Source organism: Battus philenor, unplaced genomic scaffold, assembly GCF_028537555.1.
Source record: "Battus philenor isolate CCGP_79_NKW_IND1 unplaced genomic scaffold, ilBatPhil1.0.hap1 SCAF_6, whole genome shotgun sequence".
Classification (NCBI taxonomy): Eukaryota; Metazoa; Arthropoda; class Insecta; order Lepidoptera; family Papilionidae; genus Battus; species Battus philenor.
In genome coordinates this window covers 12,983,902-13,002,931 of record NW_027181726.1, presented here as the reverse complement: position 1 = coordinate 13,002,931, position 19,030 = coordinate 12,983,902, and the positions used below count along the sequence as shown (strand labels likewise).

The 19,030-nt window shown below is 30.9% G+C and overlaps 2 protein-coding genes across 3 annotated transcripts in view; one reads left to right on the top strand and one right to left on the bottom strand.

The window, feature by feature from the left end:
• Positions 1 to 135: 135 nt before the first annotated feature.
• On the bottom strand, positions 136 to 1,495 carry Rad51D (Rad51 recombinase D). Its single transcript, XM_068773617.1, has 5 exons — positions 1,193 to 1,495; positions 905 to 1,115; positions 662 to 839; positions 464 to 586; positions 136 to 368 (listed from the first exon to the last, which is right to left on the bottom strand). Exons 1-5 carry the CDS (start codon positions 1,480 to 1,482, stop codon positions 136 to 138), a joined length of 1,035 nt encoding a protein of 344 aa, XP_068629718.1. The 5' UTR covers positions 1,483 to 1,495.
• Positions 1,496 to 1,840: 345 nt separating this feature from the next.
• The window catches only part of Ttd14 (TRPL translocation defect 14), a 30,444-nt gene continuing 13,254 nt past the window's right edge, over positions 1,841 to 19,030 (top strand). The window contains exons 1-4 of one of the 2 annotated variants that reach the window (XM_068773437.1): positions 1,841 to 2,057; positions 2,241 to 2,308; positions 2,803 to 2,840; positions 3,162 to 3,199. In XM_068773437.1, the coding sequence (XP_068629538.1) occupies positions 2,009 to 2,057; positions 2,241 to 2,308; positions 2,803 to 2,840; positions 3,162 to 3,199 (193 nt within the window). In that variant the 5' untranslated portion in view covers positions 1,841 to 2,008. Of the gene's footprint in view, positions 2,058 to 2,240; positions 2,309 to 2,802; positions 2,841 to 3,161; positions 3,200 to 19,030 lie in introns of those variants that run through there. The other variant, XM_068773438.1, reaches the window with a different exon arrangement.

Below are 19,030 nucleotides of genomic sequence, written 5' to 3'. Positions count from 1 at the left end.
ATAGAACTGCACTTCACACTTAAGACTACCAGAGGTAGTTCCTATAAAAATATGCCATATCTCCACTGCAGCCTTAAATATTGTGATATAATGCCATAAAGTATACAAAATAGTTTTCATTTTTTTATTTTAAAATCAATTTACTCCTGAGCTATCAATTTTTAATGTACATTGTTGTCCTAATTTGATTTTATTGCATCGAATCATACTTAGTTTAACAAAAAAACTACTATTGTCATTACTAATATTCTGTTCCAAATCAATTTGTTTCATTAAAAGCACAACTGCTGGAATTTGTTGCCAGTATTTCCCTAAGCCTCTGTTATGTTTTTCTACATATGAAATTTGTTTTGTCTCATCTTCCTCCTCTGAAAAATAAATATATATAGTCATAATTAAAACAATTTCCTTTTGGAGATATTTAATTTGTAATATATAAAATACACAATCTTTATACACAAACCCAGAACATGTAAGGTGTCTTGCTCAACCCATCTTGTCTGAATATTGACACATACAATTCCTAGCTCATAATGTTTGCATATAAATCGGCAATAATTTACAAATATATTCAAATATGTTAAACCTGAAAGAATAGAATTTGTTTTTATTAAACATGAATAAAATATGAGACAGAGTGAATTGAAAAAAAAATCACCACCTATTTGATTCTCATCACCAAAGTGTTGCAACATCAAGCATGGAAGTGAATCAATTATTATTAAAGCCAATTTTTCTATAACTAATGTCCTGTCTTTCAATTTTTTTAGAAAATTAATTATTTCCTCCATTGTCCATATATGCACAACTTTTATTCTTATTAAGTTTCTTGCCATTTCCTACAAGTGCTAAAATTTAGTTATAGTTTTAAAACACATTATAATAAGTTTTAAGAAACCAGTACCTGATGACTGTATCCAATATTTTCCAAAATCTTTTGAAGTCTTATTGAAGAAAAGTCTCCTTTAGTATCTATATACAGAATATTTTGCCCAGTTATTTTAGAACAATTAATAGCTAATTGATAACATAATTGGGTTTTCCCGGAGCCAGCAAGACCACATATTTCTGTTATGTACCCAATAGGTAAACCACCATCCAACACCGCATTCAAACTATAACACATGGCTTTATATTACAAAACTTTATATTTTCTTTGTAATAACAACATTTTTAGGTAAAGATAAAACACCTGTCTATTCCTGTATTCAGATAACGTTTTTTATTAAGGTACCTCTCTATTAAGGAAGGACCATCTATCACTGGAGCAGCAAATTTTTTGTAGATATCATTTCTTATTTCTAGAATCTCAGATAAATTTAGTTTTGTTAGCATCGATAATTTCTCTATATCATGTTGAAGAAAGTTTAATATGGTTGTTACGTTATTCTGTGCAAGATTTTTGAGAACACTCTTTGTTAGTAAGGCATTATTAAGATTAACGAGCTTTTTCATTATTTTTGATATTTTTAAATCTTTCATCGACGATTTTCAATAGTTAATACCCCGTTGTAAATTGAAACAAGTAAAAACATTGACAATTTGACTTTGACACCATAAAAACTTATTTAATTAAAGGTGTAAAGCATATTCTGCCAATACTTAAAAAAAAAGAGTGACAATGTAAATATATGTTTCAAATAGCAATCAATATTTATTGTTTAGTTTTAAACACCTAGTCCTATTACCAATGATAAGAGAATAAAGAAATAATCAATTATTGTACCCACATTACATTACTATTCTGACAACCAAAACCATAAATCACCATTCATTCAGCTGTGAATGAAAGAATGATTTTGCAGGAGACAATCTCTAATTCGATATCTTAGTCTTTCATTTGTTCGCACGCCTGTCAGGCGATGCGCGTAGCGCTGTGATGGCCTCATCCAACTTTGTTGTACATTTAACAATTTTATGATATTTATATTACATATATTATAGTATAAAAATAATCGGTAGTGTAATTTAATTTTTATTCATATTTATATTTCTGCGTTAATATAAAATGGCGAATCAATCACCCAAAATTGTATACAGATTGGTTTTAACTGGAGGTAAGTCTTATATTTAATATTAATTATTGGATTTGAAGTCATTACAATTCCTTACTTAGTTTGTGATGTTTCAATATTACACCTCTAGTAAAAAATTAAACGAAAATGTAATTTATGGTTCCGCACGTGTTAATTTGGCACCGATATTAAACAATCCACATTGTACTTTTTTAACCTATGCAGGTCCTTGTGGCGGTAAAACGACTGGGCAATCCCGTCTCAGTACTTTCTTCGAGAACTTAGGATGGAAGGTAAATATACAAAACATAACTACGATTATTGCAACCAGACCCAAATTTTAAATAACATTATGTATATATTATTAAGACGTAAATATTTTAACTCTCTTGTCGCAAATCAGATTAAAAACTCATTTGCAAACTAATATGCTTTTTAAAGTTTAATTCTAAAAACTTGCAACTAAAAATCCTATAAAATATTTATCACTTAATGGTTTGTATTGAAAAAGTTATTTTTTTATTTATGTAATTTAATATTGACTATGACACGTGTAAAAAATCTGGATTATTATTTGATTAATCATGATCGTATTTAGCTGATAATTATTTTGCTACCAATATTGTCTCTTTGTAAGTATTACCCAGAATTATATATTCTACATTAATTAATTACCCATACAAGGCTATATTTAATTCAGAAATCAAAATATTTTTTTTGTTTCTTGCTATGGTTTCTCCTGTTGGAGATCCAGTAAAACATGGTTCCACAATGTATTTATTTCCAGGTGTTCCGGGTGCCGGAAACGGCTACCGTGCTACTAAGGTACGAAGCACAAAATTGACAAGTGCATTTAGATACAAATATTGACTTGTAATTCATATGTTAGACATCTATATTACGTTTAAAAGTTAAGTTATTTGGATAGATAAAATTTATTGTTGCATAAAATTAAAAATTATATTTTGTAATTTGCAGGACTTTAATATCTAGTCTATCTAATTTTGTAAAAACAAAAAAATCTATGGTATTTTCTGAATATTGTTCAAATTTTAATTGTTGAGTTTTTTACAAATATATCATTGAGTAATTTAAATTATTACTGCATATATAGTTTTTTTTTCACTATGAATGTTTTTCTTGCAGTGGCGGTGTAAAGTTTGCAGATCTCAGTCCAGATGAAGGTAAGTTACTTTTTAATGATTTGAAATTTAGAGGTTTTTAATTTGATTATGACACACTTATTTAAATGCTATAGTAACATTACCAATTTTATAATTCAGTACAAAATATGCATATATGCATGGCTTATCATATTGCAATATAAATACATTGGTAATTCTCACTTGTTGATTTGAAATTTTATTAATAATATTATTATTTAACACTATTGCATTGTTAGGTTTGAATAATAGTGTCCATGATTATTGTTTATTCATTTTCATAGAATCACATGGTTAGAACCCTATTTCCTTAGTTTTTATTTTTAGAATATTGTAGTCATTGCCAAGTCATATTCCACAGCCGACCGAAATTTTATTAAGAAAGAATCACATTAATGCGTAAAATCATTTGTCTCGAGATACGGTCAGCGCTCACTTGCGATGTTTATTTTTGTCAGAAGCTCTGTCTAGGGAATATCAACGGATTTAAAGCTCATATCTACGTCAGGTGTATTATTTACTATTATAACCTACATAATAAATTTGTTATTGAAAATATTATATATCAGACGTACGTATGTAAAAATTAAACTAGATAAGAAAAGTTTAGTTTTAAATGTTGCTATTGCCAGACATTATGAAGTTTTGACGCCATTTTTTAAATTAAATGTAATTCATGTTCCATTTTTAAACGTCGAAATTTTTAATTCACAAATGGGGCGTGATAATCTGTGATGGAATACACGTATTTTAAAAATATTTATCAGGGTTAATTTTATAATAGGATTTAGCTACGTCGTAATATACAGTATGTATATAAATAGCATTGAATATGGAGGTGCGTAGTGAGTCGAGCGTTATGGGGCTTCACGGGTAAAGGCGCGCTTCGTTGAACCTACGCCATACTCACGGTCAAGTTCACTGCTAAACGTGTTATACGATTCAATAAATTTTATATTAAACTATCATGCGGCTACTTCTATGTTATGTAAATAAAAATAATAGCGTAGTATAAAGTCTAATAAAGAATGTCCGGTGCAATAAATGTATATTATGTCACTTAATTTACGCGTAATTTTTCTATTTTTTTTTCTCTTAAACTTCGCTATACAGATTCAATTTAAATGAAATCTCAAACAGTATTAAAACAAGATATACTCTAATATATTTATAACCGATATATATTATCTTTTTCAATAAGTCGACAATATTGCTTTGTTTGGAGAAAGTTTTTTTATTTTATTTAAAAACAAAATAATTCTTGACGTATCTAGTCTGTCGGCACTTGTAGATTAAAAGCAATAAATTTAATTTTAATAATTAAATTAAATAAGATATGTGTTTAATATATAATCTGTATCACAGAGTACGTTAACATTTTAACCGAATGCCCTTTTACTGAATCGCAAAATTAATTATGTCGTCAGTCAGTAAGCAATTTACTATTATAATCATTGAATTGCCAGCTGGCGGTACATTCTGCTTTTTTGCTGTTGTGTATTCCATATGAACAGCTAGTGACGCTTTAATTATACAAATCTAGTAGTAGTCTTTATTTACTAACATCTTCGCTAATAAAAAAAAATGTGAGCTATTACAGTATCTGTGGTATTTTTATATACAATGTATATAAATACAATTTCCACTTTATAGGTTTTTTTTAAGTACAGAACTATGTCAATTCTATTGTAATGAATAAGGTGTTTAATTATAGTGCATATAGTGATAAGTAAAAGATAAAAAATGAGACCTTTGTTAATTGTTAGTTTCTTTGATGTTATTTTTTATTAAATATTACGTAAATGACAAAATAGATTTCATAATATAAGCAATGTTCATGTTTAGCTCAAATAATATACTTCGAGTCCTGTGACCGACGATGTAACAGTCCCACAAGGCTAACAGTGTTGCCATCTAAATAATCAGGATTTTTAACTTAATTTTGCAATATATTGAGTTGGTCACGAGGTAATTGGCGATTTCAGTTGTAGACTTTTCCCACTTCTAATTTTATATCCGTAAATTTATATGATATTATATGATATTGGATTTTTTTATATATATTATCTGTAAACCTTAATTAGCTTTACAAATTCTTAGATATTATATGAGTTTTTTCCCCCCGTTATTTATATGGAATGACTAACAAATAGATAATGTAACAATCTCGTTATATTTCGATTTATTGTCCCCTCAATGAGAGAGGAAGGCTTGTGTCTAGTCGTATAATGATACGAGAACGCAATGAATGCCGCCAAGAAGTTACAATGGAATGGTGATGATAGAAAAGAAATACTGAAATTCGTTTGAAAATATCTGTTTGTAACATATTTCTCTTTGACACTTTCCGTGCCACGGCAATATCTAAAATTCTAGCCGCGTAGGGCGTATACGACCCACACTTTAAAAATTAAAAAAAAGTCGTTTAAGACTTATGATTTACACTTTTTAATACTGCAATTACAATACAGTAATTAGCGGGAAAAAGTTATAGCTTTTAATATGCATTACGCATGCGCATATGTGATGTGAAGCTATCTATGTTATGCGAATGGCCTGAACGAAAAGTTTAGCGAGGGTCGTATGCGCCCCACATGGCATGGAATGTGTTAAGATGACGAAGAAGATAAAATAAAAACTCATTTTATACTTCATTATATTGGGTATTGATGCTATAATCATGTCAATTTATTACCACGCTAGTTACATAGGTGTGAACTCTCTTCCTTATGTTCAGATATAAACAATATACTTGAAAAGCCAAATGGTGCATTATAACTGACGCTCGCTCATGCCATAATTTTCCATACGAACACATTTGTTTCCACTCCAATGCCGCTCGTTGCCTTCTGTAAAACGAACTTGCCATAACCGATTTCATCTTGTATCGTCCCGACACAAAATTCGTTTCTTAAACACAAAGTACATTTGTATATGCATTAAATAAATAAGAATTAAAAAGACAGGAAACAATATGATTTTTTTATTGTTGCAGTAAATTGTAACGAGATAACACTGATATAAAGTGTTTGTTAGAATTTATTATATTTGTTGTCATTACAAACCGCCTGTATATATTACCTCGCTGATATATTAAGTACGCCTTGTAAAATACGTTTATTTAGTACCATACATTTTTCTTTGATAACGTTGAGTAATGACTTGTATATTTTATTCTCCGGCAATATATAATGTTTTATAGAAACAGGTGTACAAGGCTCGTATCAGTAGGTTTGTTTAGAAATGCTTTAAGACTACGTACTTGTATTGTGACGTCAATCATTATTATAAACAAGTTAGTTCGCCTGTATGTTTTCTATCCATTAACTCATGTTTTCGATCAATAAACATTCGCAGGCAGTTTATATCATCTGTAGAATTACAGCGGTGAAGAAACTTTGCAGATTTTGCAAACAATAATGTTTTAGTTTCGCTGTTAAAAATAAACATTTCATGCCAAAATTTAAAATAACCGGATTATTAGAGAAAACTTTGTCATTTATAATTATATCGAATCGTTGCGAAACTACGTTGTGAAAGCGACTTCGAGGTTATTTCAGGGTCTTGGATATTTTCACATTGCCATGGGCGCGCTGTTATTCTAATGTAGATCAAATTACGTATTTCAAGTCTTGATGATTAAACTCATTGTTGTACGGCGTGTTTTAGGTCGCACCTGTCACTGGTACTTATGCTCTTGTAAATGTTATGTAACGCCTTTGTATAACTCTTTTTGTTATGATTATAATGAAACCGGATCACGGTGTTTATAGATTTCGTAATATCTGTACCTTGAATATATAGTAAACTATACGGGTCACCGACGTTTTACAAAAAAATGCTCGGCTGGGGTAAAAGTAGGCGGAGCAATTAGCTTTTGCAACTTATGGCCGCTGGAGCCGTCGAAGATATAGGCCTGCTACTACATAGATCGCAAGATATTTAAGGTCGCAATAAGTAGCTGGACATCTATGGGAAAGGCCTATGCTTTACAGAGGGCGTCCATCGACTGACACGTTGATGATATAATCTACTATTTACCAATTTCGGGGAATTACGTTTTATAAGTAGTAAATTTTATTCTAGTTGTGTAATGAGGTGGTATGTTGTAGGGAAATTACCCAAAAGTGTTTCAGGCGACTTTTGCCCAACACAGTGCAAACGCTGTACTGCTGCAGCAGTGGCGCAGGCGAGCCAGGGCTACGGCGGTGAGTGGCTCACTTGCGGTAGTGATCGCTATCCCGGACGTTTTGACTGCGCTATATGCTATTTGAAGAATACTCATGTAGTGGAGCTAATTTTCATTGGTCAGGCAATTTCGTTGGGATTTTTACTGTCATACGTTAGATAGCGTCACGCTTGATCGTGTAGGGACTCCTCGCATTATTACGTCTGAATTGCGATCAATGAAAATTTAAAATGTAGCTCTAGCCGGGGCTCCCTAAGGAGCTGGAGTTTTGTTTTTTAAAGAATTCAGGCTAAGCGCCTTCCGCCTTCCTCAGCCCACGGAATCTGCAAATACTACGCTATCAATGTAAGGACCTATTTATCATCTGCATTTGATTTGAAAAATATTTGTTTTTTTGTCATATTTATATTGTATCTTTAGTCATTTAGAACTAAGCTAAAGCAGAAACGTCACAGTGTTGTAGTTTTTATTCGATTTCTATTTTTAAATAATTTAAGTTCATTACACAGTTAATGTGCGCTGTTGAAATGTTTATCTTTGGACTAACGTTGATTGGCTATGTCAGCAGTGCCAATGCTGTGCCCCCGATGACGTAAAACAAAAGTGTTGAAGGCAAATTATGAGCGTCCGCGCTCGCTTCTGGCGTTCGGATACCGCTGCCAAAAGTCCGAACCGACTTTGATTGTTTGAAATCTCGTCGATCTAATTTTTGGCCTAATGTCATGTTTATGGTAATATATAGAAGTAAATATTATCATAATATGAATATAAAATAAAACTTTGGCAGACAAAAAAGAGTAGAAATAAGATATTAGTTTGTTTAGAAAAAAAAAATAAGAGTTGTAGAAATAAAGAAGTTACGAATAAGTGCAAGAATATTGAAATGTAAAAAGAAAACAAATCAAAAGACACTAAGTTTTGATACTCTAAAAGTTGTTCTAAATTTACCTTATATATTTTAGCATTAATATCTATCCTATAATTTAAAAGAAATATTTTATTTTCTATCGCAATGTTTGTAACTAATCTTTTGTTAGTCAGTAAACTTAAAGGAGTTGTTATGAACCTTAAAAAAAACTGTAGAAATAAACTCTTATCACCAAAGCAATTCGTCGACCCCAATGCGAATAATTTAAAATTTATATAACTCGAAACAATCTATTTGTTTGTTAATACAGACCAATTAATTTATACTTAAAGCCTCATTAATAATGATAGATAGGAGATAACTAATTTCAGTTCACTTGTAATTAACAGCCTTAATTTGGTTTGAAAATTTATTTTACTAGAATTACAAAGTTAAAATATAAAAAAAAAACTCAATTTCATTATATTTCTTGTGGTTAAGACCTGATTTTAGTGCCTCTCGGTATAGGCAAACACGATGACACATGGGGTATTCCGCTTAAAATAACAAGTCTGTATCAAAAGGACGCATGCTCCATGATTCATGTTTGAAAAAAATAAGTAAGTTTTTTTAACTTTCACCAATCAACTTTGTTATTATTGTATTTCGTCACTAGAAAGCGTACAAGTTGTTTTAGTCAAATCTAACTACTTTTCTTCACATCTGTGGCAGTATATTATTGTGTCAAATGTCTATATAATTTAATGATAGCTGAAATGATGATTATATTCTGTAGGCATAGGATGTTGGCTTCCCCATAGATAATTCTATGTCTGTCTATCTAGCTTTTCGGACGACCTTACCAAGGTCGTCTGTTCACCTTTCGGTGAACGTTCCATCATTGCCGGTCAGTGGTTTCCTCACCCAAAAGCAGTCGTCAGTCAACTTGTCAATCCTCTATGCTATTTTGATTACTTTCATTCATCTACGGATCTTCATTCCTTCATTCATTCATGATTCAATTTCGAAGAAAAATTCGTATTTTTTTTTAAATTAAAGGAATGTGACCTTTTGCGTATTTATAGATACAAACTATCTACTATTTAATGAAATGTAATATTTAGTTTGCGCAGAATTCGCGAGTTATATCAGCATTACCTTGATTTTAAAATCTCATGCATACCTACAAATGAGCGGAACTAAACACCGGACTAAACTAGCCCCTCTCGCTCTTGACCCGGTTTTTATCTTTGCCGAGTGAAATGCTTTCTTTGCATTATCTTTAAAGTACACATCTATGTCGGTTAATTATTCAAGACATACCTTCTTTTATAAACATATAATAACTCCCTTTTGGAAGAGGAGGGTGACGTTATTAGGCATAACAAAACCATGTAACAGGAAGTGTGGCCAAGAATGGGTGAATGCTGTATGTTGAACGTACGCTAAATGATACAATATATGAAGGATGGAAGAGAGAATAAAGAGAGTATTGTGAAGAAAGAGAGAGGGAGGGTGAAAATAGGAGTGTGTATATCCCTATCCCGAAAACAATATGGGGTAGAGTTTTTAAAATAAAAAAAATGTAATGAGACATTGTCTAAAGAAAAATATACGGATATGTATGTACTTGTGTAGTATCACTTGCAAAGTCCGTTTCATAACAAGTTCACACACACACACACACACACACTGATGATACTGATGCACCTTTTGTGTTATAATTTATTATTAATTGAATAATTAATGATAAGTGTATGTGCAACTGTTATATAATAACTAATCTAATGCTGATGAGGCAATCAAGTATTGATAAAGCCTTTTGTTCTAATGCGTCAAACACTTGGGGTAATGTTATTAAATTCCGTATAATTGATACATGAGTCACAAGTCAATCTTCGTCGGAAATGACAACCACTTAGTTATGAACTATGTTTGTTTGTATACGTGAAGTCATCCTTCAAATGTTTGTCTAAGTACGTTAACCTTTAATTGTTAATAACACGGTTGTTTTATTAGTTCCACGGAAATTTTGCAATAAAATTTTATTATGTTTTTATTAAGTGTTTGTGCAAGAATGAATTTTTGAAATACATTTTTTTATTTGATCTATTTGTAACTATAGTAGAGTCGTCATAAACTGACTGATTAATCTTAGGTAAATTATAGTTCACGTATTCGATCATCGGCAGGTTACTATTAAATATATTATATATATATATATATATATATATATATATGTATATATATTTTAACGGACCTGCGCATCGCAACTGGTAGCGTAGTATCGCTCAAAAGTCGTATACCGTCACCCCATGCAAAATAATCGAATTAAGCCTACAGAGACAAGACAAGAATAATACGGTCTGGCAGGTAACATGTTAAAAATAAAAAAATCAATGCATTTAATAAATGTATTAAATGCATTGATTTTTTATTTTTTCATTCAAAAATTTTGCTATTAAAAATTACACATTTTTTAACTAGGATGGATAACTTGTCTTATTGACATCAAAAGAAATCTGCCATCTTCGGATAATGATGCCTTAGATCCGAAGAGAACAGGTGATAGACACACAGTGGGACTATATTTTTGTTAAAAGTGTAATGTACATTACATACATTGAAACAGCTTGGTGGCGAACATTGAACATTACAGTGGAGTTACTCTTAATACACGAACGTTCTTTAATAAATGTCTATAACTTAGGTTTCTAAACATAATTAGTACTCGTTTAGAAACAAATTGGAACAACGTGTACCACAAATTTACTTCCTTTGTAAACTTCTTTAGCGTATGACAGTGGAACTCGATCGATTTGCTTACGTAAAGAATCACGCGATTCCTTCATTTGAAGCCTCTATGATTGGTTAGTTTATATAGTTCGGATATTTTGTCGGTACTATTGACAGTACAAATGTTTAAGCGTAATCAATACAACGAAGGGCATGGCATGTTAAATGCTGTCGTTGTAAATAAACATTAGTCTTAAGTAGTATTTAATTTTTTTATTGCTGATAAAATAGATTGTTCGTGGACAGGGTTTAGTCATTTATTTAAAAAATGTATCTGTTAATGTAACTAATAACATTAATTTTTATTTAAAATATATGTATATATTAATGAATATTATTGCAGCGTTTTAAGTAAAAATCAAACTTTAAGTTAATTGACCCATTTATCTACTAGATTTAGAATATTTGTAAAATTATTCATAAGGAAAAAAAAACAAAAGGTTTTTGTGGTATTATAGGACTGTTTGTGTACAACTTGCGTTTGTAATTTTTGGCGTTTCTGTCATAAGATACACAATTAATCACTATGTTTGATTCAAAGTGAATAAGATGGTCTTTTTTGATTTATTTTGATGTCATATTATTGGAAAAAGAATGAATATGATATTTTACAGTTTGTTGACTAATTGCGACGTGTAAATGAAATGTGCCAAGTATCGAAGTAAGAGAGAATTACCATGGAGGTAATTGGAATTTAGTATGTACGATGTTGGCACCGCGCAATCTATTTTGTCGGAACTTAAGTCGGAAGCGGCTAAACGATTTGCCGATTGGCGTTTTGCCTCTAAAATAATTTTAGAGTGTTGTAATGGTTAATATTTATGGTAACAGTGGGTTTCACATGTCCAAACATGGATAAAATCCCAACCTATAATTAAAGACAAAAAAAAAGTTTGCTTGATACACTTTAGTTAGTTACCTATGTTTGACCTTAACTTTAATAACTGAACTATATATGGAATAAACCGGTGGATAGTTAGTATTATGAGGAGAGTTCCTACAAGGTTGCCGATACAATAGCAACTGCATTTTTATGGTGATACAATGTTATGAAACATATTCTGTTTACGACGGGTGTTCAAACGCATGCCACCTGCATGCTTAAATTTCATATAATTTCACGGTGCGCAGTTTGAAAATGAATAATGCAGTCAAGTTTATACATCGCATCCGGACCTGCATTCAATTTGTTTTGCTTTTATAAAGAACTTTTTTTTAAAATATCAATACGGTGAACCTTGTAGGTTTTACATATAAAATTTAGTATTTGCTCTGATACATTAGTAGCTACAGAAACCTATAACCAACTAGCTGATCTAGTGAATTTCGTTCTGCATATCAGTCAATGAATAACCAGATTTTTGTTTTGGAAGTTTCTACAGGGCTAGACTTGTTTTAATCAATGTTTTTTTTAAATTGATGAATGTCATATTTTAATACTTATTATTACCCTAATCCAAAAACCCTAAAATCTGGAAAATTGGTCCAGCTGTTCTTGTTATAAATAGTGTAACTGACTAACACGACTTTGTTTTATGTATATATATAAATTATTCATTCCAAGGTCCTTCACAGCTTTCTGATGCATACAAAACGAAATATAAAGTACGTCAATTACGAAAAATAAGACAAAGTCTATTTAAATTAAATAGTTACGAGAGTAGACATAATTATTAAAAAAATCTAAAGGACACAAGAAAACAAATCCAACGCCCTCTTATACGAAATAGTTAATTATACCAATTTTATATTCCTCTCCTATCAATTAGACGACTAGCTAAATATAATCCATGAAAATATAAATATGTCATAACGACACCCATTTTTGCCTTCGAACCCGATACCTCATCTATGAAAAATTTCTACTTACAGTAGATGTTATCGCTCTCGTTGAGAAATTATATAAATGATATTGAATTTTGGTATTTTTGGGGAGCTGTATACCGATTATAACTCTTTCATACAATGTGAGTGAATGCTTTATGTTGAATGTATGCTGAATGATAAAACTTGTGAAGGATGAGAGAGTGAAGGTAGTAAGTAATGAAGGAGGTTGTATGTCCCTGTCCCGAAAATAAGATAGTTGAATCTTTAAAAAAATAACTGTTTCACATATATTTAGAAAGCTCAATTATTTCAAATCTGTACTTTCATGTTTTCTTTGAGATAAATATAAATTTCCGTTTCTACTTTTTCATTCGTGGTACACTGAAAATGACAAACGACTGTCATCTTTCTTGGTGTGTCAATCAAACTTCAAAATATAAAATTGACGTCGTACTAAATATAATTTTGGCTCGTAGTAAATATAATTTGGCTAGTACTGATTATGATCATGATTCAAGCCGTAGGATTTGTGTACGGACAGCTATTGGACATAGGCCTTCTTAATAGAACTGCTTCAAAGCGGTTTGCATCTAGTGTCTTCGATTGCTAATAACGATATTTGTGTATATGGTAATATATAAAATCTAAATCACACCGAAGTAATATATACGCAGTAGCGAAGGAGTCTGTTGGTAGTGCAATACAAGGTAGTTATGCAAAATTCGTCGCAGCAGCGCAAAACTGCATTTTATTTTGGAAAACAATGCTACGTTGGCGCACGTAAATATAATGCTCACTTATTGTTTTCTTTGGCGACATAATTAAACTTTGCAGGGGTATCGAACCAAATGAGACGTCAGCTTAAAAGATTACCTAAACAAAAGGTTTGCCTAATGAGATGTAATTTATAAAGGGATCATTTCGTTAACAATAAACGTTGAAGTAATACCCTATTATACAAAACAAATAAAAAGAATACACGCTAAGCTACGACGTCACGACCTTGGATAGAAAATAATCTCTTTAACCTTTACAAACTCAATTACGTTAAATTGGTTTTACTCGGCTATGTGTCTTTTAGATGTATTTTAGATCAATTACTTTGTCATATTCTTTTGCGAAACGGGGAAATGTTGAAATAAATACTTCGTAGAAAATAAAAGTTCGTCAACTTGGTTTCCAAGTTTTTGTAGTCTAATAATAATTCATTTTCCAATCCTGTGATTAATTTCAGAAAATTGAAATTCTTCGGTGTTTACTTTTTATATGTATTATTTTCGCATGTAATTAAAACATACTATCCTAATAAATATAATGCTTTTTATGTTTAAATTAATAATACCATCTTTATTATACTGGTAAATAAATTTAACTTGCACAGAAGCATGACTCTGCAAGATTAATTATCATGTTGTAACGAAATAATTATAATCGTGAAATTAAAATATGCGTTAAACTAAAGAAATGTCGATGCTAACATATGCTAACAGTATTGTTCATATCACGTAATTTGTATGTGTAGACATTATACACCTTTATAATAAAATAGTTGATATGTGGGCAATAAATTTACGTGTATGCGCACAAATAATAAATCAGTCCGCATATTACGCAATGCATAAAGAGAATATACGTCTCGGTCTGTTATGGAGCTTCTATCTAGTCATGGGGTTATATTACGTAACGTTAGACACAATAGAATAAATATTTATTAATTAAAAAAGGCTTTGCTAAGCACCTTTAAAACCTTGTTATAATGTACGTTTAAATATACATAGCACTGGTCTCAATTTTCTCCGAAAATTCTGGTTTTTAAATCTTAATTTTATAGTGTTTAACCAATTGCATGCAACATTGTATTATCTCTTATCTATTCAATGATAAAAACTAGTTTCAGCTGCAGATTGCATGAGAATTATGCTGTAGATTCAAACATTGTTTTTTTTTACGTCGTATCTCTTACGTTACAATTATTCTTTTCTTTTGCAATTGTGAATGATAATTCAAACTCGAGTTATATGTTATGTATATTTGTAATTTTTATTTCACTTTAAATTAACTATAAAGATTTTATACATCCAATTGTGAGGAAATTCCATTTCAGTTTATTTTTAGTCATGCCTTGTTTTGTGAATAATCTTTGAAGTATATAGACATACGCTGTTTCCTTACTTTTGAAGGTTTTAATAACATATGTATCTACTTATCTATCAGAGTTTATTTTATTTAATGAAAATGTTCTAACGTCTTACATACTTTTGTTTTGCAGGAAGCCATGAAGCATTAAGCTGGGTTTTACGTATATTTTTTTTTATTTTATTTATTTTCACATATAATAACAAAAAACTGTTCACTTAATCTGTTAGCAACGATAGGTACTCCTGTTAACTTTTATATAAATTTAATTAAAAACTAGAGGCGACGGCGTTGTCTTTTCAACCTATAGACGCTCACTGCAAGACATAGGCCTTCCCCAAATATATCTTATAATTAAATATAAATATATATTGAGGGATGTACTATAATAGACACGATTGGCAGACGTGTTGTCGACGCAGTGTAATATTATGACACGCAGAGGACGCTGTTGTCCATCCTCTGAAAAATTAAAGTAGAAAAAAAGTAAGCAGTTATAATTCTATATGATGACTATTGCGCAGTGTAAATTTTATAAGAATGTATCCTGGGAATGAACCTACGATCACAAGTCAGTCCTCAACCGGCTGGACTACCAAGTAATTAATACAAAATTACATACAGAGTAAACAGTTAACAATAGATTACGTGTTTGGCCACTTTACTAAGGAACCCTTTTTGTATTATAGGATCCTAATATTTTGAGTTCTTTAAGCAAGTGTACTAAAAGTATTCATAAAAAGCTTTGATTAAATATAAGACGGGAACGTTAAAATTTGAAATTTAATTCCTCAATATCTGAGTATCGTATGTGTAGAAAAGTGCCTGTGCTTACGTCACTCGTCGCAATAACGTCTCTCATATCAAGTTCACGGTAATTCACACGATACATTACGCTTGCTGTCCGTCGGATGATGTATACAAATTGGTTTAGTTCGCATTACATTACTGCTTCGTGTTTCAATTCTCTTTGTATGAAGCTAATTATGTAGTCTATGTAAAAATACCTGTTTTCGATCCACGTAAGTTTGTAGAATCTAAAGATAATCAGAAGTCTTACTTTGAAAATTCGTCATGAATTATAAATACGTTATGGATTGTTAACACAATCCAAAGTAGACCGACCGGTAAGCGCAAAAAGTATATATTACTTTAAAAAAAAAATTCGTTGCTGTAATCTGTTAGATCGATTTCCTTCGATACGCTTTAACTTTGTCATTGAAATCTTTCTCGAAAATATAACATTTGAAAAGAGAACGGTCCAAATAAAATTCTGCGACTAACTTACAAACGACGTAATAAAAGTATACATAAAACCAGTTGGGTTCGAAGAGGGTTCTGTATAAATAGCCTATGTGTGTATTAGATAGCAATGTTTGAACAAGTCCTATGGACTTGGCACGGTCACTGGTATAATCATAGCACAGGACTCGTTATGTCTTTTGTAGTTTCAGACAAGTGTCGTACACCCTCTGAATTTGTTGATTTATGTGGCAATAAATATTCATCTGTACATGGTTTGGCAACTTAATATTTTTTAAATATATGTACGAATGTTTTTTTATTGACTGTAGTAAAAGCATTTCACCTATGTTTTGCTTAATGTTTAGTGTTGACAGGTTCTACGATGTTACATGCTTGCATAGAAGAAACCTAATTCAGTCTTGACTTGAAGACTCCCAAGTTATAGTTAGCTGAAAACAACGAAGCCGTTTGATTGTTCCATACGATTGCTGTTCGCATTATAAAAATAGTATAATTAAAATTATATAAAGTTTAAATGCTTAGTGCAGGTTCCTTTACTCGTGAAATATTTATTCTTTAATATTCTTAATTATACACGCTAAAAGACATTTAAATAATTTCATAATAATAAAAAAAAGTACAAATGGCGGTCATATTACACAAGTCAATCTCTTACAGAAAACTATAATATGGAAAAGTTAGAAGAACAAATAATGGGTAGTTAACTTGTGCAAAACATACATATATACAAACGTACATACGTATGTACATAACGTATTTACTTTACTATTTCCTTTGTATACCTTTTTTTGTATAATACTTCATACTTTTTTATCACAAAATGACATGGAGGTAGTACATATCCTTACTAAATTTCTTGTATGATAAATATTCTTGTTTATAAGTTTTCAAGATCTTGGTGTTTCAACTAAGAAGCCTGTGGGAAAATAGTCATATCGTCAGTACATTGCAAGACGTTTGAAATTAATTAAAAATAAAATTAAAGGTCATTTTATTTGGACTCGTAAAAATGTTAGTACGCAGTTATGTAAACGTCTATGTAAATATAAATGCGAAAAATGCCAGTGTAATACGGATTTACTGTTCTTTTTCTTTTAAATCTGTTACAATGAGATTAGCTTTATTACGTCGTTAAATGCCTTTGAGAAACGGTCAGCCTTCACGGACCAGTGGTTTCAATTTAGTGTGTTTTTTCCATTGAAATAAATTTTTGTAATGAAATTATTTTTTTTTTAAATTGAATCTCTGGTAACTCTGAGAAACACTCTAGGAATCAACTTATTCTTATAATTTCACGTTTGCGGCACTAAATATACGTTTTAACGAATCAACCTATATAGTCCTCCATTTTCATGTAGTACATCGTGTAGTTATGAACGCAAGTTCATTGACACGCCGTTACTAAAATTTTTATTATGATTACACTCGCTTTTATCCACGCAAATTTATTATGGACTTCATATTTTTTATTAAGTTATTATTTTAGTACTGCTCGTATACATATATAGCACATTTAAGGCCATAAAAATCGCTTGTCTAAAATTTTTAGTTGAGTGTAGATCAACATTAGTAAATCTTGTTGGTCAGTATAGAAAAAAAAAAGTTGTATCTTGAATGTCTGAAGCTTTTGGACATCTCAAGATTTGGTGACACTGTTAGTCATATATACCTCCGTAATTATGATATTGGTCATTTTATATAAATATTAAATGTTACTTTATGTCACTAAAGTTATTTTTTCGACAAATATGTAAATTGTGAATAATAGTTAACGTAAAACAATATGTTTGTGGTGATATATGGACACGTAATAAATATTCGCTATCAATGAATCAATAAGTACTTATTGTTGGCTGGTGTACTCATATGATAGATACTATTTAATGTATAAGCAATGCGTCGTGTGGAAAATTCATACTGAGGCGGCTAATTGTTTATCAGTAGTACGAATGAATTATTTTTATCTACTTCTCTAATTAATTCTACACTGCCGTCATTTTAATTTTTTTAACTTATTCAAGTCACAGAACTCTGTAAAGATTATAATATTTTAGTACGTTCCCACTTAGTATGGATGTAATTTCTTTGTCCGCTATACAGGTGTTTGGTTATAGAAGTAAAAGGATTAAAAGGAATGAATGTTCAGGTTCTTTTTTACTTTTTAAATTTATTACATGATTATTACGATAGTTGGAAATGTATTGTAATATAAAAGAGGTACAGGAAGCGAAGTCAACGAAAGACGAAGCAAAAAATTTGTGATATTCCGAAAAAAAAAATACTTAACAAAATAGTGCATGTTATTAAGTGGTTTAAGATAGTTCGTGCCTGCTTATACTTAACATAATAGCTCTAATCTTAAACTTCGCAATGGTTATGTAATTGTCGTCGCAAATCATATCGCAGACATTGTTACATACGACAAAGTATCAGTTTCAGTTGGTGAACACTTAAATGCGGCGGTATATATTTCTATGCTGTTTGTATGAGGAATACTGGTAGTCTAAATGTTGTTGCCGCGAATTCGTAATGATATTCAACATTAAAAAGAAAAAATCACTTGACATACACGTATAGCAACTCGGATGGCAAGATCGAATCAGCAATGGGAAGATACTTAGAAAAAAAGGTCACCGATGTAGAGCACGTCAGAAGTGACAGTAAACATTGTTCGTGCAACTCGTCGTAGCCGGTAGACGCGGCGTGGGTAAGCCCCTCCCCCACTAGGACCGATGACTTAGACAAGGTCGCTGTATGCGGACAGTGGAAGACAGATTATTGTGGCGATCTT

Bases quoted from the DNA above. Each gene is read 5' to 3' on its own strand.
- Rad51D (XM_068773617.1), bottom strand. From the start codon at position 1,482: ATGAAAGATTTAAAAATATCAAAAATAATGAAAAAGCTCGTTAATCTT. The intron at 1,116-1,192 runs GTGTTTTATCTT...CATGTGTTATAG, and splicing joins CTGAATACAGGAATAGACAG to TTTGAATGCGGTGTTGGATG. The intron at 369-463 runs GTTTGTGTATAA...TTTATTTTTCAG, and splicing joins AGACACCTTACATGTTCTGG to AGGAGGAAGATGAGACAAAA.